The sequence below is a fragment of the Salvelinus sp. IW2-2015 genome, linkage group LG30 (assembly GCF_002910315.2).
Source record: "Salvelinus sp. IW2-2015 linkage group LG30, ASM291031v2, whole genome shotgun sequence".
Taxonomy (NCBI): domain Eukaryota; kingdom Metazoa; phylum Chordata; class Actinopteri; order Salmoniformes; family Salmonidae; genus Salvelinus; species Salvelinus sp. IW2-2015.
Window position 1 is genome coordinate 21,422,584 of NC_036869.1, and position 23,534 is coordinate 21,446,117.

At 41.9% G+C, this 23,534-nt stretch overlaps 1 protein-coding gene across 1 annotated transcript in view; it reads left to right on the forward strand.

Moving 5' to 3' along the window:
* LOC111955146 (serine-rich adhesin for platelets-like) overlaps positions 1 to 23,534 on the forward strand; it is a 90,253-nt gene that overhangs the window by 12,490 nt on the left and 54,229 nt on the right. Inside the window, exon 2 of the mRNA XM_023975246.2 lies at positions 3,993 to 4,104. Coding sequence (XP_023831014.1) covers positions 3,993 to 4,104 — 112 coding nt within the window. The remainder of the gene's footprint in view (positions 1 to 3,992; positions 4,105 to 23,534) is intronic.

Here is a 23,534-nt window from a genome sequence, read left to right on the forward strand (position 1 = left end):
GAAGATCACACTTCAGTGRCCATAGAAGGTGAGCATTTGCCCACTGAAGTCAGTTACGATGCCAAACTGCAGTCAGGTCAAGACCATGGTGAAGACGAAGAGCACGCAGATGAGCTTCCCTGAGACGGTTTCTGACAGTTTGCAGAAATTCTTCGGTTGTGCAAACCCAAAGTTTCATCAGCTTTCCGGGTGGCTCGTCTCAGACCATCCTGCAAGTGAAGAAGCCAGATGTGGATGTCCTGGGCTGGCGTGGTTACATCTAGTCTGAGGTTGTGAGGCTGTTTGGACGTACTGCCAAATTATCTAAAATGACGTTGGTAGAGAAATKAACATTCAATTCTCTGGCAACAGCTCTGGTCGACATTCCTGCAGTCAGCATGTCAATTGCACGCTCCCTCAACTTGAGACATCTGTGGCATTGTGTTGTGTGACAAATTTGAGAGTTGTCTTTTATTGTCCCTAGCACAAGGTGCACCTGTGTAATGATCATGCTGTTTAATCAGCTTCTTGATATGCTACAACTGTCAGGTGGATGGATTATCTTGGCTAAGGAGAAATGCTCACTAACAGGAATGTAAATAAATGTGTGCACAAAATTCGTGAGAAATACACTTTTTGTGCATATTGAACATTTCTGGGATCTTTTATTTCAGCTCATGAAACATGGGACCAACACTTWACATGTTGCGTTTATATTTTCGCTTACTACACACTGAACAAAAATACACTGCTAAAAAAATAAAGGGAACACTTAAACAAACAATGTAACTCCAAGTCAATCACACTTCTGTAAATCAAACTGCTCCACTTAGGAAGCAACACTGATGCACAATCACATTACTGCTGTTGTGCAAATGGAATAGACAAAAGTGGAAATTTAGGCAATTAGCAAGACACCCCAATAAAGGAGTGGTTCTGCAGGTGGTGACCAACAGACACACTTCTCATTCCTATGTGCTCCTGGCTGATGTTTTGGTCACTTTTTGAATGCTGGTGGTCTTTCACTCTAGTGGTAGCATGAGGGAGATGTATAAACGGAACATGCAACATTTCAAAGATTTTTGCTTAGTATAGTTTGTTGTCAACCTTAATTAGGCTATAAACTGTTGCATGTGATTCTATTAACGATTAAGGTTGGCATAACACATCGTTTGAGCAGAACTTTAAAATCCCAAATAGAATGTGAAGAATAGTCTGAATCCTTAAGGTGAGCCTTACAGTATATTAAATCATTTGAATAGGGAAACTGGGTGGCTTGGCTGGCTGTGAACCAATATCCTCTATGCAAATCCTGAACTCTTAAAGCATCCTGTCTAGTTGCACTGAGGCGCTCCTCACTTTCTCCTCTATCTGCCTGTGCACCTGTCACCTGCTCTTTAGGTGTGCCCAGTTGAACAGCAGCCAAATCATGTCTTAGATAGGAAGATGTCGGTCTAGGCCTTTATATGAAGTCTTTATGAAGCCCACACAAGCAAGGATTGTGCTTCTGTCAGGTAATACATGTCGCCAGGGAAGGATCTTGGAAGATGACTGACCCGTCTACATGCATCAGCACTCTCCCCTGAGCCAGAGAAACACCATGCTCGTCTTCTCTGTGTATGATGGATGGACAGAATGATTGACAGGCCAAGCACTGCAGATGACACAGTAGAAACTTGAAAGTGAGGCGATGGGGTTTGTTTGTAGTTGTTTGTGTGTGTAGAAGACATTGAAACTGTCTGATTTTATAGCGCTCGACAGTCTCTCCTAAACAGCAAATGTATACTGTATTTTAGAGAGGAATGACAACTTTCTAACTCCGCCCATAGCTTGTGGAGCCAGATGATCTGGCCTCCACAAACACCCGACTGCTTTTTCAACACCCTTGAGGTGAAAATATGGAATTTGGAATTGGATCACTCCAATGGATCATCTGCCACTCATTCAACTTCACTCCCTTTACATCACATATGTCAGAGTCAAGGCCCGCGGCCACATCCGGCCCGCGAGAAGGTTTTTACGGCCCCTGGGATGATCTTGATTTATTATTAGAACCGGCCCGCAGACCGCAGCAAGCCGGCAGCCCGCAGATCTTTTACACGCACCAATACTACATTTCCCCACAATGCAACGGTGACGCACCGAGCAGTAGGTGCTTCATTTCAATATTATTGGCACAGTCGTCAGCATCACAGTAAATTAACTTTCAGATACCATCAAAAATGGCAAAACGGAAGGTGGACACTGAGAACGGGGGTTCAAACAAGGTGGGAGTCGGAGTATATGTTCACGGAGGAAGCTGGAAAACCTGTGTGTCTTCTGTGTGGAGAAGTGTAGCGGTACTGAAAGAGTTATAATCTGAGACGACATTATGAAACGAAACACGCGGACAAAAAAAGAATATGGACATGGAACAAAGGCTACAAAGGCAGAGGAATTAAAACGAGGCCTCAAATCTCGACAGGCTCTGTTCAAAAGCCAAATCACAAGGCCAGGCTGCTTCATAGATTTTGCACTTTATTTATTGTATTTCATCAATTATATTTTAAAAATATTTCAGTTGAGTGGATGATAGAAATGGCTATTATGTTTTTTTTTTCTTTGAAGTAATTTAGCCCACTTTTGCTAAATAAAAATATAGGCTACTGATGGTGCTTGAATACCGGTTTCTTTCATTTAATGTTCATGTTATGGGGATTTTTATATAAAGGAAATTTGTCTTTTGTGTCTGTTGAAAATTAAAGATTACTGACAGAGCCATAAGAAAATATTGCTTTTATTATCTGATCATATTGGAATATATTTGTTAGGTTTCAGTAGGTTCAATTAGGTTCACTAGACTATATGCGTCATTTAAAAATTTTTCAATGAACATTCGAACAGTCCGGCCCTCGGCTTGTAGCTAAATTTTTATTTGGCCCTCCGTCCATTTGACTTTGACACCCCTGCTTTACATGCAATACTTCATCATGACATTGTCGATGTCTGTCTATTGTAACAGAGATCATATTTTTTTTATATACTGTATATTTAATTTGATCTTTTATAAACAATACAAAACATACACATACAAATGACAACAACATACAAACATCAACTACATCACACATGCCCAGACCCACWAGCACACACCCCCATGGCCTTAAACTGCACCATTTTGTTTCTCTCTGTCGTCCACACACTTTCTATTTTTAGATAATAAWGCATTTGACCTTTCCATTGMGTTAACGACTGARGATTGGTTGATTTCCAGCTTTTAAATATACTATATGTTTTTAAGATGATTAACGAGAAAGGTATCGTCCAACCCATCAGGTATCTCACTGCACCCTCATATGCYATGTCTTGATATATGCAGACAAACGGATTAAAAGTACATTTCCATTGTAATACTTCTGACAGCCAACTTTCTAACTCCGCCCATAGCTKGTGGAGGTCAGATGACCTGGCCTCCACAAACACCCGACTTCAACCAAATTGAGATGGTTTGGGATGATTTGGGCCGCAGAGTGATGGAAAAGCAGCCAACAAGTGCTCAGCATATGTGGGAACTCCTTCAAGACTGTTGGAAAAGCATTCCAGCTGAAGCTGGTTGAGAGAAGGCCAAGAGTGTGCAAAGCTGTCATCAAGGCAAASGGTGGCTACTTTGAAGAATCTCAAATATAAATATATTTAACACTTTTTTGGTTACTGCATGATTCCATATGTGTTATTTCATAGTTTTGATGTCTTCACTATTAWTCTATAATGTAGAAAATAGTAAAAAATTCAGAAAAACCCTTGAATGAGTACAGGTGTGTTCAAACTGTTGACTGGTACTTTATAAAGTATATTTTCTCAAGCAACCTGAATATGGTCAGTCTGCACATTCTAAAGGTGGTTTAGTGTTAATAGCTCAAGAGGTTGAAGCGCTAGAGCAAGTGGAATAATAATAATAAGTATGTAAGAAATCTAGAGTTGTGCTTTGCCTTCAGCAAGCACACCTAATCAGGTTGTATTTGTGTGTTCTCCAGTGCTGCTGAGACCAATGGATCTGGTGGTGATGCCCTGAGGAGGGATGCTGAGGACTGGCCTGATGTCAGTCACACCAAGAAGACCAGATCTCTGTCTGCTCCCAGATCAAAGGTCAGTTAAGGCATCCCAACCGAAACATTTCGGTAGAGTTTATGCCTATATTTTGACGACATTTTCTGACGTTTCGGTTGAATTCTGTGAGGGTTTTTTCAGTTGTTCGGGCACACAGCATTTTTTCTGGAGGCAAGCTGAAGTTCGGACCAAAGTCCGGGGGCGTGAGCCCAACGCCCTGTTTCTCTAGAGGCAAATCAAATCATCAGTGGTGTAGAGTACTTAAGTAAAAATACTTGAAAGTACTATTTAAGTAGTTTTTGTGGGTATTTGTACTTTACTATTTATATTTTTGACAACTTTTACTTCACTACATTCCTAAAGAAAATGATGTACTTTTTACTCCATACATTTTACCTGACACCCAAAAGTACTCGTTACATTTTGAATGCATAGCACAACAGGAAAATGGTTTAATTCACACACTTATCAAGAGAACATCTCTTGTCATCTCTACTGCCTCTGATCTGGCGGACTCACTAAACACATCTTTGTTTGTAAATTATTTCGGACTGTTGGAGCATGCCCCTGGCTATCCGTAAGTTTTAAAAAAACAAGAAAATKATGCTGTCTGGTTTGCTTTATATAAGGAATTTGAAATGATTTATACATTTACTTTTGATACTTAAGTGTATTTTAGCAATTACATTTACTTTTGATACCTAMGTATATTTAAAACCAAATACTTTTACTCAAGTAGTATTGTACTGGGTGACTTTCACTTTTACTTGAGTCATTTTCTATTAAGGTATCTTTACTTTTACTCAAGTATGACAATTGGGTACCTTTTCCACCACTGCAAATCATTCACGAGAGGAATCAAGTCAAGAACACTGTGACGCTGAGTCTTAGTTGTCATTGATCAAATCAGAGGAAGAGGCGAAGTGAGAAGTTTCACTCTTGCCAAAATATGTCCAAAATAAGCCCAATACATTTCTATGTACTTATTTTGGATCTAAGCTTGTCACCTACCTTCCCGTCTTTGGGACAACTATTTCCCTTGTTAGGGCGGAGACATGAGCATATCGTCATTATATACAGATCTCTGGACAGTTAAAAGTTTACGCCTGCTACATTTGGTTATATACACACAGACTGCATGAGAGAGRAATGTTCACAACGATGAGAGGGACAGAGACAGTTTTTGAAAGTATGCCTTATCTACTTTGTAGAACGAGTAAAATATTRTTTTCAGACAGCTCTGCAGCATACTTAGGCAGGCTAGCTAAATAGGATGACTTAAGACAGTACAGAATGGGGAAGACGTAATGTTAKATGGCCTGGCTGGCTGACTGCTACTGCCTGAACAGAAATTAGATGACTACTTTAAGGCATGAAAAATAATAACTGAAATATTGTATTATTTCATAGTCATTTCCTATTTTTCTCTTGATGTGTACTCAATGTGTACCTGACAGAGACAATGGAATATTTTCAATGTTTTGGCAATTTAATCGTCACTATTTTTGGCTTTGAAATTTCCATTAAAAAGYTAAAACATCATTATAACATCATTATTTCATAATGCATTTCATGTTAAGAAAATATGATCTAAACCAAAATAATTTTTGGGGATTATTTTTCAAAATCGAACCAAAACCGAACCGGCCTCAAAAAGCACTAATCGCTCAGCACTTTCAAATACTTCAAATAGAAGTAGTGGATTTTGGCCACATTTTTTGAAAATACAAAAATACACAGTAAACAAGTATTTCAAAAATCTGTCATATTCTTGCACTTTAGGCCATCCTTCTCTCTCAAACGTTAGGTAACCTGTGTCTCTTAAGTTGTCGCCACCGCTGTCGGTCCATCTGGAGATCTATTTAAACAATAATATACGAGAGGCCATGTGTTATGACATTTTTAATCATGGCTGTGCTGTGGTCATAGAATATACTGGAATGTATGTCCAAAGTACTTCAGTTGTTCCTTTCCCTTCAACCTAATGTAATGTGAAACTGTTGTAGCTCATCACACGACATGGGTTTTACCTTTGTGTTTGTCTAGGTTGTGTCTAGGATCTCTCTGTTTGTCCTAGTGTAGTGACTCCATTTGCAACTCCATTTTGTCCAGTGCTGTTTGCTGTAGTGTTTTCAGGCTCAACTGCCAGTTCTGTGTGGATATTTGTGATGATGGTCAGTATATTTGCTGTGGTATTATCCCAGTGGGGTTCCAGTTCTTGCTCTGTAGTCATTGTCCTCTGTCCTCAAAGTCTTTTTTCAGTTATGCCCAATATGGGTGCAGGTGATCCTCGTACTGGATCGTACCACTTCACTTACTGTAATGACTGTAGCTCCGTTTGAGAAATAGTAATGCACATGAATCAAATATTTAATTATATCATTATATCACCATGGGAATAGAATCATAGTTACAATTCTGTAAAAAAAAAAAAAAAATGGTATACAATTATGTCAAAAATATATTTCCTTATCAGCTTATTAGCTATGGTATCCATTTAATTTGCTTTACTATAGTATGCCTGTAGCTCACTCCTAACTGTTAAGGTGCAGTATCGTTTTTCAGTAGTGGTGCTTGGGTAAAAAAATGAAGCCATATTACAACCTATGTGTTCTGATAATTGCGTGGTTTTCTCTATAAATCTTGTTAGTTCTCATGCCTTGTGACTGTGATATTTAGGCCTAAAGAAGACAATAAGAAGACGGTGGCAGAATAAATTCAACCACACCTTTGTTTCAACACAAAACTGGAGAGCAACCACTGTCCGGCAAAGTCCACAATGCATATTGCATGTAACAAACAGTTACATGACCTACAGCATGGTCGAGCAAGTTAATGTTTCCATCCACTAAACAACTATTMATTTAGAACCACAGAGAGTTACCGGAAGTCGCAAAGAAAACAGGAGCTGCCTCCCCTCTTCTAGCACCATTTCAACTTCAACATTTCAACATCATCAAATCGCCTCTGCTTAGTCTAATACAATGACAACTAGGGCTGACCCCAATAAGTCGACTGTTCGATTGTTTGGTCATTAGGCTGTTGGTCGACCGAGATTGTTTTAGTCGAGCAGTAACAAATATATATTGCGGATGACCTAGAATAAAAGCTCATTTTATGCTTGATTAGAAAATGTGGTCAGTGGCTCCACATGGAGGGTGTGATGCAGTTGCTGAGCCTACAGAGGCATGCAGAGGCCAAATCGAGCTGCGTACAGCATTGCCATGCGCCTTCCACATTTTGTAACAATGCGGAGGGCTCTGTATAGCTCAGCATGGATTGGTTGATGGTAGGTGGGGGCGGTACATCCTGTATAAACACAAACTCACTTCCTTGACAWCAGCTCTGCTCCGCAAAGCGCAAGAGGTATGAATGCCCTGACTTCTGCTGAGGCYATATCAGCGTAAATGATGCATGGCCAATGCAGACGTCGGATTGACTATGCGCCCAGATGCACAMCGCATTTCTCTCCAGAATGTGCGCTCTCCTGACAATTTGTGCACATTCATTGTTTCATAACTTTATTGTGTGTATTGTTTGGGTTAGATTGTTAGTGTATATCGATTGCCATTTACATACAGTATATCACCAGTAGTACATTTACTGTTAATTCTTATCATTTCTCATCTACAWTGTTTGTAACTTTAGTAAGGGTAATTTATTTTAATGCATTCAATATTATTCCAGTCTTCCTGTTCTCATTGTCAGAGTGGACACATTGTTTGCAGAGAATACAACCTATGCTACACTTGTGAGAAACAAGTTTTGGTTTATTTAATTTAATTTACGAGTTCTGTCAATTTAGTCATTGTCTTTTGTTTGGAGCGCACCTGTAAATGTTGAGTAAGGACGCGCACGCATAGAAGTAGGCCTATAGGCTACCTGGCCTGCGTGTAAATGTAGGCATTTAGTGGTTAGAGCGTTGGGCCTGTAACTGGAAGATTGCTGGATCGAATCCCAGAGCTGACAAGGTAAAAATCTGTTGTTCTGCCCCTGAGCAASGCAGTTAACCCACTGTTCCCCGGGTGCCGGAGACGAGGATGTCAATTAAGGCAGCCCCCCGTACCTCTCTGATTCAGAGGGGTTGGGTTAAATGCGGAAGACACATTTCAGTTGGATACATTCAGTTGGACAACTGACTAGGTGTCCCCCTTTCCCTATGTGCCCATTTGTGGATCTGATAGTATTTCTGATTGGCTTAACCCACCACCACTAATGCATGACCTGTGGAGCTTCTCAAAGTGATGTTTTCTTCACCTCAAACAGCAAGTAAACAAAGTCTGTTGAATTACAATAGTTCCTTAATGTATTTGAAAAATCTTTCCAGCTCTCTCCCTTTCAATAACCAGTCAGTGTGAAAGGGAAAAATGTCATGCTCTGATCCAGTGGAAACATCATAAAATAGGCCTACCAGATGACTTCTTAACAGTGCTTGACTTGGACTGAAATAGGTTTCGGTACTCATTGTGGGTACTGGTACTGTTTATATTTAGGTGCACAATACTTTTGAGCTAATATTCTATAAGAGGAACAGGAGCTCAATCAGTAGAGAATTTGAGGTGCCGGTACTCTGCTCCGGTGAGCTCCTGCCCAAGTCAAGCACATCTTCTTATCTCTTGTGCAAATAGCCTACAGCTGTGTCTGTCCCGAGCTCACTGGCACAGGAAACTGAGGGCCCAGAATATTTTATACAATGTTGCAAGTTTCGGGGCTGGACCCAACTTAATAGTTGATACAATGTTTCAAGTTCGTTGCAGACAGGCCATGCGTAGCTAATATGGTTTATAGGATATTTATTTTCAGCAGGATATTTTCTACCTRCAGGCTGCAATGTTTTTATTCGTTTGCTTTATGTAGGTTTTTTAAATAGTTGTCAATGGCAATAGAAGTTACTTTTTAGGTTGATCATTTTCATTTAGATTTGGATAGAATTGTGATTAACCACATGACAATGATTTTGAGATATGAAGATGTTATTATAAATTAGATGAAACTTTCACGAAAATGTGTATATGAAAACCATAACTGGCACGCATATTAGTCCAATCAACGTAAGCTAAATATGATATCCATGGTTCTGATTTCTGTGTGTGCGTGCGCGTTCCTTTGTGCAAGTAGAAAACATGTTGACTCACCCTACTTGAAGAGAAACGCCAATGCCATCCACCTCTCTCATGTTGACGAAACTATTACTCTGTCATACCGTACACACTTTTATTTTTTGTTGTCCTAGGCTACCTGGCTGATATGCTTGCTTGCTTTCTTTCATTGGCAACTTTAGCTTGTTAACATTAGCCTTCTACTTCTAGCTACATTTTGAACTTCCATTCKCTCAGGCCAGGGGCACAATGTATGAATCAATGGTTGGATCAGAATCACAGTTATAATCATTGGTCAGTACAGAGAATTAAGTAAAACCACAAGTCCAAATCCCTATCTCCATCCATGGCTAATATAGGAAAGGGAGAATTTTATCTAGCTAGCTTACCACCGGAGGATAACAACACAACGAGATGCAACAATTCAAGTTGTTTCGGTCAATGACGTATGGTCTCAATGCGATTTGATAGGAGGGATGCCAAATACAACCTGGCTTCCATTGACACTTTTTTTTGGTGCACCAGGACCATTCACAGTTGAGCTTACTACTGCCAATTATTTTATACTTTTTTTCTATCAAGGGAGGCCAAATGCTCACTGGCTTCCCTTGCATTCAATGCTACAGGCGGCAACAATGTCATACTCCGTTGGACCAGACAGCATCAGATAGATGGCCTACACATACAGAGACAGAGGGGCGCTGTTTCGCTCGCTTGGATGATTTCTCAGGTAAGATACATTCAGCCTCTTGCGAATTGAATGAACATTGTGAAACGCAGAGAGACGAAAGATACATTATTATTGATATATTTTCCCATTTTTTKKGGGGGGGGGAGCCTGGCTTCCCTTGGCATCCATGAATACACGCCACTGTCTGTTTGAGAAGCCTAAACGCATTAGGGCAATTACTGCTTTTGTTGGTGTTATTATGGTGTCCGTCATTCTGATGGAGAAACCATCTGGTTATTTCTCTTAATTTTCTCAAGGCTTGTCCGAGCAGGAATATACTCGGGGTCTTATTTTTGTTTGTGTTAGAAAATGCGTATCGCCTCTTTAAAAGGTTAGTGTGTGGCCCCTTTCTAACAGTAACTGCATGCCAGTCGTAGTCCCCCTCCACTCCCTCTGTCAGTTCTCAGTGCAGTCATGACAGTACAGTACACACCCACACATAGACTCATCACACTGTGATCTGTGTAGCAGTCATTTTAAGCGGCGTTGTAATTTGAGTGAATTATGACGTTATCAGGTTCTGTTATTCCATGCTAAAGGGAGATGCAGCACAACAGGTTGTGGTGGAGCTCTGTCCCCCTCTGCTGTGTGACTGTGTGTTGCACAGACCTGGGTTCAAATACATGGGCATTTGAGTATTTGTATTTGAGATACTTATTTTCTGTTTCTTTTTTTTTCTGTAGCCGAAACAGCTAGACTGCATGGGGGCACCTGTCATAGGCCTCATAGCCAGAACAACCTTGTCGACTGCTGTTGAATAATTCATCAATAGTCAGACACATCTAACCTTTTTTAAAAGAAGACCGATTTATTTATTTAGTATAAACAATGAAAACGTGCATTGTATAAAAAAACTTTGTTTTTACTGAAGTGCCATAGCCTATAGCGCTCTACACCCCCTCGCATCATCAGTTGGAACGAGGAGGAGATGTAGAACGTTTAGTAGACAGACTAAGTTAGCAAAACAATTGCTTATAATCATTAGTGAACACTCCCACTATTAGGTAAAGTTTATCTACATGAAAATAAAGTTGATAAAACGTTTTAAAAAATCAAAAAAATTAATCTATGCCTATTTAAACTGTTTTGATGGTTGTTTTATGTTCACGACGGTCTTCATCCATAACCGTCAGTTAAACGGTTATTCAATTACCGTCACGGCCCTACTTGTATTCTATCTACTTGTATTTTGAATGAAATACGCAAAATAGTTTAACTCTGGTTTGGTGTGGCCTATTAAAAAAGGGCCAAGCCAATAACAAAATAATGACCAGCTTAATAATCAGATTGATTTTGGTTTAATGTAGGCTATTTCTTGTTGCTAGATTTTTAGAATTGCTCAGAGGGATTAGGGAAAAGTTGCGCCTATTTTATATTTCCAACACATTAGTGAACACTTCTCAAAGTGTTCTAGTGAGTTAGTAGACACATGGGAACTTTCAATATTTGGTAGCTTTTCTACTTCGGTTTGTGTGTGTGTGTGTGTGTGTGTGTGTGTGTGTGTGTGTGTGTGTGTGTGTGTGTGTTTTTCCCAGTAAAGGTCACAGTACCAGAGGGTGTGTGAATCGACAGGAAACAGACACATGCCAATTGAATCAAAAATAAAACCGATGAACTACCTATGGGAACTTCAAACATACTTATTAGTCCTTGCCAACCATTGTTTGTTACCACAAASCACATCATATTCTCCTTTCAGTCTTTCCTTTAACAGTCAACCATTTCTATAGTAGTCTTCAAGTACATTGACGTGTCACTCTTTCTGTTCTGACAATCAGCCAAATGCTACCTATGTCATTAATCTGTTTCTGCTGCTGTATATAGCAACCCCTATGTATAGCCAAGCCACCTGCTATGGTAACATGGCATGACAACCATCATACATTAGGAGTTAATAAGACAGCATTAACAGATCTGAGACCAGATTTCTACAATCTGCCTCACCAGCTTGGTATGTACAGTGCCTTCGGAAAGTATTCAAACCCCTTGACTTTTTCCACATTTTGTTAGGTTACAGCCTTATTCWAAAAAAAAAAATCCTCAGCCATCTACACACATTACCCCTTAATGACAAATCAAAAACAGGTTTTTAGAAATGTTAGCAAAATTATTACAAATAAAAAACAGAATTACCTTATTTATGTAAGACCCTTTGCTATGAGACTTGAAATTGAGCTCAGGTCATTCTGTTTCCATTGATCATCCTTGAGATGTTTCTACAACTTAATTTGGAGTCCACCTGTGGKAAATTCAATTGATTGGACATGATTTGGAAAGGCACACACCTGTCTATATAAGGTCCCACAGTTGACAGTGCACGTCAGAGCAAATATCAAGCCATGAGGTCGAAGGAATTGTCCTTAGAGCTCCGAGACATGATTGTGTCGAGGCAGAGATCGGGGGAAGGATACCAAAACTTTTCTGCAGTGTTGAAGGTTCCCAAGAAAATAGTGGCCTCCATCATTCTTAAATGGAAGTAGTTTGTAACCACCAAGACTCTTCCTAGAGCTGGCCGACCGGCCAAACTGTACAATCGGTGGAGAAGGGCCTTGGTCAGGAAGGTGACCAAGAACCCGATGGACACTCTTACAGAGCTCTAGTGTTCCTCTGTGGAGATGGGAGAACCTTGCAGAAGGACAGCCATCTCTGCAGCACTCCACCAATCAGGCCTTTATAGTTTTATTTGAAATGACTGTACAACCATCAAGATTAATTGTCAGATCCAACAGCAGATCTCTTTGTTTCTTGCGACCTAGAACTAGCATCTCTGTTTTGTTCGAGTTTAAAAGTAAAACATTTGCCGCCATCCACTTCCTTATGTCTTTAACCCAGCCTTCCAAGGTAGGCCATTTTTGGGGCTTCACCATGTTTCATCGAAATGTGTGTTGTCCGCATAGCAGTGAAAGTTGACATTGTGTTTCCAAATGACATCACCAAGAGGTAGAATATATAGTGAAAACAGTAGTGGTCCTAAAACAGAACCTTGAGGAAAGCCGAAACGTACAATTGATTTGTCCGAGGACATACCATCCACAGAGACTAACTGATATATTTCCGACAGATAAGATCTAAACCAGGCCAGAACTTGTCAGTGTAGACCAATGAGGGTTTCTAATCTCTCCAAAAGAATGTGGTGATCGATGGTATCAAAGGCAGCACAAAGGTCTAGGAGCACGAGGACAGTTGCAGAGCCTTGGTCTGACTCCATTAAAAGGTAATTTACCACCTTCACGAGTGTAAGGAAGGCAGGGAGCTGTTTTTTTTTTTAATTGCGAGGAATGGTCCGTTTCGTTTTTTTTTTGGCTTGGTTTGGCTTTTTCAAGAGAGTCTTTATTAATATCATTTTCAGTGAGTTTGGTACACATCCGGTGGATAGAGAGCCATTTATTATGTTCAACATAGGAAGGCCAAGCACAGGATGTAGCTCTTTCAGTAGTTTAGTTTGAAAAGAGTCCAGTATGAAGCTTGAGCATTTAGAGGCCATGACTATTTTCATGAAAGTGTCAAGATATACAGTATTATAAGACTTGAGTGTCTCCATTGATCCTAGGTCCTGGTAGTTCTGTGCAGACTCAGGACAACTGAGTTTTGGAGAAATATGCAGGGTCAAAGAGGAGTCTGTAATTTGCTTTCTAATGATCATGATCTTTTCATCAAAGAAGGTCATGAATTCATCACTCCTGAGGTGAAAGCCGTCCTCTCTTGGAGAATGCTGCTTTTTAGTTAGCTTTGCGACAGTATCTAAAATACATTTTTGGATTGTTCTTATTCTCCTCAAGTAGGTTGGAAAAATAGGATGATCGAGCAGCATTGAGGGCTCTTCAACATTGCACGGTACTGTCTTTCCAAGCTAGTCGGGAGACTAGCTAGTCGGGAGCCTTGGTGGAGCGCCATTTCCRTTCCAATTTTCTGGAAGCTTGCTTCAGGGCTCGGGTATTTTCTATATACCAGGAAGCAAATTTCTTGTGACAAATGTTTTTTGTTTTTTGGGGTACATGTGCGTCTAGGGTATTACGCAAGGTAAAATTTAGATGCTCAGTTAGGTGGTTAACCGATTGTTGTACTCCGACGTCTTTGGGTAGGTGGAGGGAGTCTGGAWGGGCATCTAGGATTCTTTGGGTTGTCTGAGAATTTATAGCACTGCTTTTAATGATCCTTGGTTGGAGTCTGAGCAGATTATTTGTTGCGATTGCAAACGTAATAAGATGGTGGTCCGATAGTCCAGGATTATGAGGAAAAACATTAAGATCCACAACATTTATTCCACGGGTGTAACGGCTGTCAATGTCGTTCTCCTCCTCAGAYGAGGAGGAGCATGGATCGGACCAAGATGCGGAGTAGGAGGTATTCATGATTTTAATGGCAAACCAACAAACACTACAAATAAACAAAACAACAAACGTGACTAACCTGCAACAGTCCTGTGTGGCCCAAACGCTAACACAGGAAACAAACACCCACAAAACACCAGTGAAACCCTGGCTGCCTTAGTATGACTCTCAATCAGAGACAAACGATACACACCTGTCTCTAATTGAGAATCATACCAGGCCGAACACAAAACCCAACATAGAAATAGAAAACATAGACTGCCCACCCAACACTCACGCCCTGACCAATAAAGACATACAAAACAAGAGAAAACAGGTCAGGAACGTGACAACGGGACAAAACTAGATCCAGGTTATGACTGTGACAATGAGTATGTCCGGAGACATGTTGGACAAAACCCACTGGGTCGATGATGGCTCCGGAAGCCTTTTGGAGTGGGTCTGTGGACTTTCCCATGTGAATATTAAAGTCACCAAAAATGTGAATATTATCGGCCATGACTACAAGGTCTGATAGGAATTCAGGGAACTCAGTGAGGAACGCTGTATATGGCCCAGGAGGCCTGTAGACAGTAGCTGTTAAAAGTGATTGAGTAGGCTGCACAGATTTCATGACTAGAAGCTCAAAAGAAGGAAATAAATGACATTTTAATTTGCTTTCGTAAATGTTAGCAACACCTCCGCCTTTGCGGGACGCGAGGTTGATATGGTTACTAGTGTAACCAGGAGGAGAGGTCTCATTTAACACAGTAAATTAATCAGGGTTGAGCCATGTTTTCATGTTTTCAGGCCAATCACATCAAGATTATGATAAATGATTAGTTAATTGACTATGGCTGCCTTGGAAGTGAGGGATCTAACATTAAGTAGCCCTATTGTGAGATATCCCTATCTCTTTCAATAATGACAGGAATGGAGGTCTTTATTCCAGTGAGATTGCTAAGGCGAACACTGCCATGTTTAATTTTGCTCAACCTAGATCGAGGCACAAACTCCATCTCAATGGGGATAGCTGAACTGACTACCCTGACTGTGCTAGTGGTAGACTCCACTAGCACTCCTCACTCCTCAGTCGGCCAGGCTTGGTCCTGTTTGTGGGTGAGTCCCAGAAAAAGGGCCAATTGTCTACGAATTCCATCTTTTGGGAGGAGCAGAAAACAGTTTTCAACTAGTGATTGAGTTGTGAGACTCTGCTGTAGAGCTCATCACTCCCCCTWACTGGCAGGGGTCCAGAGACATCTCGATGCCGACATATCTTTCTAGCTAATTTACACGCTGAAGCTATGTTGCGCTTGGTGACCTCTGACTGTTTCATCCTAACATTGTTGGTACCGACGTGGACAACAATATCCCTATACTCTCTACACTCGCTAGTTTTAGCCTTAGCCAGCACCATCTTCAGATTAGCCTTAACGCTGGTAGCCCTGCCCCCTGGTAAACCGTGTGTTGTCACTGGATGGTTCTTTTTAAGTCTAATATTGTGGGTAATGTAGTCACCAATGACTAGGGTTTTCAATTTGTCAGAGCTAATGGTGGGAGACTTCGGCAGCTCAGACCCCGTAATGGGTGGAGGAGAGACCTGAGAAGGCTCAGCCTCTGACTCCGACTCGTTGCTAAATGGGGAGAACTGGTTGAACGTTTCTGTCTGCTGAATGAGTGACACTGGTTGAGCATGCCGACAGCATTTCTTTCCAGAAGTCTTGAGAAAATTGTCTGTCTGCGGGGACTGTTGGGTGGGATTTATACTGCTGTCTCTATTTACTGGTGGCACAGACACTGTTTTATCCTTTCCTACACTTAAATCACCCCTGCCTAACGATTGCRTCTGAAGCTGGGCTTGCAACACGGCTATCCTCACCATAAGGGGATCGTTCTCCTGTATATTATGAGTACAGCGACTGCAATTGGATGGCATAGTGTTAATGTTACTACTTAGTTTTTACGGCTGGTGTTAAAGCATCCGGGGTGAAAAAGTTCAATCAAAAAAGTTAAAACAAAAAGGTTAAAACCCAAAAGTAGCAACAAACAGCACAGCAGCACGTAGACAATTCCGGAAGTTGAGGTTGGAGGTCAAATTCTTGCCCTGCTAGAGCTGCCCCGGTCAACTGTAAGTGCTGTTATTGTGAAGTGGAAACGTCTAGGAACACAGAACGGGACCGCCGAGTGCTGAAGCGCTCAGTGTGTAAAAATCGCCTGTCCTCCGTTGCAGCACTCATTAACTTCCTCTGGGAGCAATGTCAGCACAATAACTGTTCGTCTGGAGCTTCATGAAATGGGTTTCCATGGCCGAGCAGCTGCACACAAACCTAAGATCACCATGCGCAATGCCAAGAGTCGGCTGGAGTGGTGTAAAGCTTGCCGCCATTAGACTCTGGAGCAGTGGAAACGTGTTCTCTGGAGTGATGAATCACGCTTCACCATCTCGCAGTCCGATGGACTAATCTGGGTTTGGTGGATGCCAGGGGTACGCTGCCTGCCCAATGCATATTGCCGACAGTAAAGTTTGTGGAGGAGGAATAATGGTCTGGGCCTGTTTTTCTTGGTTCGGGCTAGGCCCCTTAGTTCTATTGAAGGGAAATCTTAACTCTACAGCATACTTTCACATTCTAAACGATTCTATGCTTTCAACTTTGCGGCAACAGTTTGGGGAAGGCATGACAATGCCCCCATGCACAAAGAGAAGTCCATACAGAAAGGGTTTGTCAAGATCTGAGTGGAAGAACTTGACAGGCCTGCACAGAGCCCTGACCTCAACCCCATCGAACACCTTTGGGGTGAATTGGAACGCTGACTGCGAGCCAGGCCTAATCGCCCAACATCAGTGCCTGACCTCACTAATGCTCTTTTGGCTGAATGGAAGCCAGTCCCCGCAGCAATATTCCAACATCTAGTGGAAAGTCTTCCCAGAAGAGTGGAGGCTGTTATAGCAGCAAAAGGGGGACCAACTCCCTAATAATGGATATGATTTTGGATTGAGATGTTCGATGAGCAGGTGTCCACAYACATTTGGTCATGTAGTGTATAATTAACTGCAAATATGACAGTATACTACAGTCCGTAAAAACACTATAGTGAATATAGTGTGTATACATATAGCATTACTACRGTATTTAGACCATAGTATAATATAGTACTTTTTATATGTTCTGTCTGTGTGTGTGTCTCATACTCTTTGACCTAGTCTTCACCAAGTAGCTCCTCATCAAAAGCACCTTCCTACAAGAAGTCAATGACCTCTTGGTCCTCCTCATTCTGAAAGCCTTCCTCACCGATGACCGTTTCAGCACATAAGGGGATCATGAATGGAAGGGAATTGTGTAGCTACAAGTTATCAACCTGTTGGCAAGGTGTCAAAGTTACATTTTATAATTGTTAGGTTTTCACTCTCACATTTGAGAAAATGTTACATAAATTCATATCTGATAGTCCATAACTGAAATAATATGATAATGTATACCTGTAGCAAAGTGAAACCAGCTAGACCTCCAGCCTGAGCTTTAATGAGTTGTATGATCCATCATAAGGGCTATACATTCATTCTTGCGTTCAACAGCCAGAAGTCTTACTATTTTTTAGGAATCATATCACAGCTACACATACACCTGATGATGATGATGATGATGATGATGATGATGATAATAATAATAGCTACCCTCTCTCCTTCTTCTGGCTGGCAGGCTTGTAGCTACAAATCCAATCTCAAGCCAGTTCATTTTAGCTCTATTACCTAATTACAAATACTCTTCAAATTGTCAATTTGACCATTTTATTTAAAAGTAAAGACAAATACAGTGTTGAACAACAGTCAACAGGCTAGCTACCATTACTTAGCTAACAGACTTTGGTAACTAGCAATCAAGCTAACATTATCTGAGGAGACACTATAGTGGCCTGGAAATACGATGACATTGCTAAAGTAGGCAAGTAATTAGTAAGAAACACCTTTGCTATCATTATCATGTTGTAAAATGTACTTTAGAGAGATGGCAATTGCCATAGCTAGAAAAGTGAGTAAAAAATAGCTAGCTATTAATGTGTATTTTCCAAATTCATATGATCGTAGGTTTTTTCATTCTCTGAACAGCATATTGTTAGAGTTAACTGAATTCCATCTGGTTATTGGGACAGACATGAATGCCATTTTGGACATGCGGGACCAATCTAATAAGACCAACTACAATCCACAAGCAACCAAGGCTCTCCAGCATATACTCTCTGATTACAACCTCATTGATGCCTGGCGAGCACATAATCCTATGGCAAAAGAGTACACTTTCTACTCAAACAGGCATAAATCATTCTCACAAATCGATTTCATACTATTATGTACACGTCTATTTTCTTTAATCAAGAAAATAGAAATTCAACATAATATGAGCTTGTCTGACCACGCTTACTACGGCTAACTTAAAATGTCTAAATCTCCTAAAAGAGCCACAACATTTCATTACTACAAAATCCTACATTCTGTAAGCAAAGTGGCATAGTTTAAAGTGGCTAGTGGTACATGTATTACATAAGATGGCAAGATGCAGTAGATGATATAGAGTACAGTATATACATATGAGATGGGTAATGTAGGGTATGTAAACATTATATTAAGTGGCATTGTTTAAAGTGGCTAGTGGTACATTTTTACATAATTTCCATTGCCTTCACACGACCATACGGACACAGCTTCTCTTATGGATGTTGATAGCTTTAACCCAAGTCCTCCCCTTTCCCACCTAACCCACCTCTACGTCCTATCCATCTAGCCCACCCCCTGCTTCCCATTGAGCCCACCTACATCCTTTTCCCCCTTTAGCTCTCCTCCTACTACAGTTTACACCTCAAACAAACAGTGACGAAATGTCCCTCTCCCCTTACCCACGCGCTGACCCTGTGATAGTGGTATTTCTGATCCCGTCTTTCCTGTTACTGAACTCTCATTAGCAAAGCTGAGGCTCTTTATGTTACCCTCTCCTTGGCCAACCTGTTGTTGTTGAAAATATCAGCACGGTTACCCTAATACAGATCCCTCTCCCATTGCCTTGGACCCCAATATAGAAGCCACTATTACTGAAACAGACACAAACTGTCCCTGAAGTTAAAACCGAGACCTTTCCACTCAACTCTGATACTTTGGCAGACAAACACTGAGACACCTATTCTCATCACCCGCCACCTCTGCTCTTATCACTGTCAACCCTGTTACTGACATGACACCGACTCCATCAATGACGCCTCTGTCTCCACCGCTGATACATCTAGGCCTATGCCTGAAACTGTCACCTCCATCACCTCGAAGCCGATCAGCACCGTTATGCTGATCCTGGCCCCTCTCTCGCTGAAATGGTCATCCCCGTTCCAAGCACTGACAAATCTACACCTGAAATGCGAGCCTCCATTGCAAACACTGTCAACTCCATTACCAACAGTGACAACCCTGTCCCCAACACTGACACTTCTCTGCCAACACGGAGGTATTTGGAACTCTGTGTGACTCACTCTTTCGCAAAGTTTCACCTCGGAGCAAGAATCTGCCACATCAGACAATGACTCTACCGAGGGATCCTTGACACCAACCTACCCGTAATAAATGATGTAACTAACCCACACCTGTCCTTGGATAACCCTTTGACTCACCAAGTCCCATTTTACCTGAATCAGTTAAACAGGAGTCTGAAACTGCCATTGATCAACTGAAGCTGTGCCGGTGACCCCACCCAATCAACTCCGTTACAGTTTGCCACTGACGCCCCTGTCCCCGACATGGACATACCTGCCACTGCCAGTCTCCAAAATGGATGCCAGCCATCCTGACACAGACACCACTGCTTCCCCTAATACTAACCTCACTGTTACTGATACTGACTCTCAACCAGTATTCGGAGACTTTACGACTCTCTTTTCCCTGGAATGTTTCCCTCACATCACATGTCTGGCCACACCGCATCTGCTACCAGTAGTTAACATTCTGGCGTTTGGACATCGGACGTTACGATGGACACTCGATGCACACCTACTAATATAGACACTTCTTTTGAAAAACGTGCTTCCCTCTGTTCCTCAATAGACACTGCCCACCCTAACACAGATATCTCCCTCACTGAGCCTGAGGCTTTTGCCTCTCTGTGCTTTGAGCCTACACTCCCACAACTGCAGCTAATGGAGATGGATGACTTAGAGCCTGAGCTTGCCACCTCAGCTCACCTCTCCAAATACTGATATCGCTGTCCTGATACTGGCTCTAGTCACACATATGAATCTCTCTATGACTTTCTTTTCCCTGAACGTTTCCTTCTGACCAAGTGTCCACCATTTCTGACCCCGTCCTTGATAAACAGTCTATGTTACGGACACTGATTCTGATCTGCCCCGACCAGATTGCAACACTCGACCAAACCGTGTTGATCAGTCGGAGCCTTTGCCCTCAGCTCTTCCAGTTTACCTTGAATACGGAGACACTGAAAACACACGATCCCGTCTTCATCATTCTGACATGAACATTGATAACTCTGTCACATTCTCTCAGACAATGTCACCCTCGTTTCTGACATTCTTAGCGCTAGCCATCCAAGCACTAAGAATTCCAGTACTCTTGAAACCCCCATCTCCATTGGTGCGTCCGTCTCCTCAACACAGAGAAACAATGGCTACTGAGAACAGGTCAAGAAGCAGAAGTACAGATTATGGAGAGAAGAAAGGGACAGATTGAGAGAAATTATTCCTATGACGTAGACCTTGTCAGGGAAATATCAACATGATATGTCCACATGGTTACTGAGAAAGTTCAAGAAGCAGAAGTACAGATTATGGAAGGGCCAACAGCAATAGATTCTAATAGACAGATTAAGGAACATATGCCCTGTGATGCAGAAGTTAACAGGGCAGCTCACAGCATGTGATCATACCAGAGAACCAGCAATGCATGGAAGTCGCTATACACACGTCCATTACAGCATCCTGGAGATTACATGGAGAGAGTGGAGTTGAGAAGTAAATCAGAGGAATGAAAGGAAGGGGAAAGCAATGGAGGAATGGTAATGAAACGTTGAGTGGATGGAGTTTGGGTCCACAGAAAGTAACGGAAGTAATGTTAGAAACAAGGATAGAGGTCAAGAGAATGAAGTCCACCGAGAGGAGAAGAGACACATTGAGTCCCCAGAAGACAGTGATGCAAAGAGGCTGGTGCTGGTGGAGGAGAGAGGAGCGAAGAAGTCTCGTCACTGGTGAAAGAAGAGTGGGAGGATGGGTGAGACCAGCCCTACCTGTTCAAGCAGGTGCACAACTCATGGATTGTGAGTCGCCCACCCGCCTCCATCACAGAGCAGCATGGAGAGGAGGAGGAGTCAGGGAGTAACGGAGTGCAGTTACACACGCTTACCTGGTACAGAGGCCGCGCTGATACACATACCTCAGACAGACCCCAGGCCACCGAAGAGCCACAGGAGTCTCACAGCGCCGAGAATAACACGCTGCCACCGACAACAGAGAGCGACAGGACACACTCGCAACACATAACACACTCGCACACACCACAGACGAGAGGGGAGCGTTTCAGACACACACACAGCAGAGAAAGCGACCTAGTCACTCGTAACTACCGAGGACACATCCTCTTTCTCTGAGCAGAAAGCAACAATAAACACCACGAGCACACCATGGCGAGAACACATTCACACTTGACAGAGAAGAGACAGCGACAGACACAGAGTCCAAACACACACTGGAAAGATAGACCAATAAAAGGGCAACTCCGGTACTGAGTGGATAGACAGCATTGTCACGCAGGGAACAGACAGATCCAGTTCAGAGCCAGTGCCAGAGCAGGTGGCAGTGAATCTCCAGTCACACGAGACACAGTCCTCGACAGACTTCGAAAAGAGAACCAACGGTCTTGCCACTGAGGACACAGAGAGAGCCCGGTGCAGAGCCAGAGCAAGGTGGGAGGGAAGCTATCGTCACTGCAGACACACTCCTCAATCATGAGGAAACAGAGTCAAATTCCTCAGCCACCCGAAGGGTAAGGATGAATTTCATCTGCTATCCTTACTCTGATTCCTACTTTTCTTGATGGTGTGTGTTTTGAAGTGGAGGTGATCAAGTTTCATGTGATCTTTCTATGGTAAATAAGTGGAGTGTGTGCGAGATTGCACAAGTGTGTCTGTGAGTGCGAGAGAATGTGGGGGACTCAACACAATAGGGCTATAGCTAATTGCTCTGTGTGTGCTGCACAGTAAATTGCATGAGTATGGTATGGGAGTAGGTGGACTGGAGGGGAAATTGTTGATGTCGTTTTCTATGCAATGTGTCTGGGATGTTGTTTTTTGGACATGCAAAGCTGTTATTAGCTCATAAATCAAATCAAATCAAATTTTATTAGTCACATACACATGGTTGCAGATGTTAATGCGAGTGTAGCGAAATGCTTGTGCTTCTAGTTCCGCATGCAGTAATAACAACAAGTAATCTAACCTAACATTCCACAACTACTACCTTATACACACACGTGTAAGGATAAAGAATATGTACATAAAGATATATGAATGAGTGATGGTACAGAACGGCATAGGCAAGATGCAGTAGATGGTATAGAGTAGGTATATACATATGAGATGAGTACTGTAGGGTATGTAAACAATGGAAGGCAAAACACTGGATCCGTTTCGGGAAAGTCATATTCCTGGTAGGAACGATGATGAGTTGACGTTAATCGTATATTCAGTAGTTCCTCCCGACTGTATGTAATGAAACCTAAGATTACCTGGGGTACCGATGTAAGAAATAACACATAAAAAAGCAAAATACTGCATATTTTCCAAGGAACGCGAAGCGAGGCGGCCATCTCTTTCCGGCGCCGGATGTTGGGTGTTAGGCTGTTGGATGTTAGGCCGTCAATGTAAATAAGAATTGGTTCTTAACTGACTTGCCTAGTTAAATAAAGGTTCAATAAATGAAAATGAATCTAACCAAATCAGCACTACTGCTTCTCAAGACCCTGATGGAGAACTCCATCTCTATTTCTGGAATCCCAATTGAAATATTTGGGAGTAGATAGATATAGTTCCTTCTTTAGATAAAACCATTGCCAGAAACTTGAACGGATCGCTAAATTCAGTCCCACCTCCCAGTTGCTTTAACTGGCAGAATATCTATTGTCAAAATGTGTATTCATGCAACCCATGAATAACATGCCCTTTACTTATAATAGAAAAGTAACTATCTAGACGTGAATGGGTTGCTGCTGCTGCCAATTTTCAAGACCCACGCAATGCTTGATGGAGCTGCTGGGAAATCCACATTTGTACCTAGGCTGATTTKCAA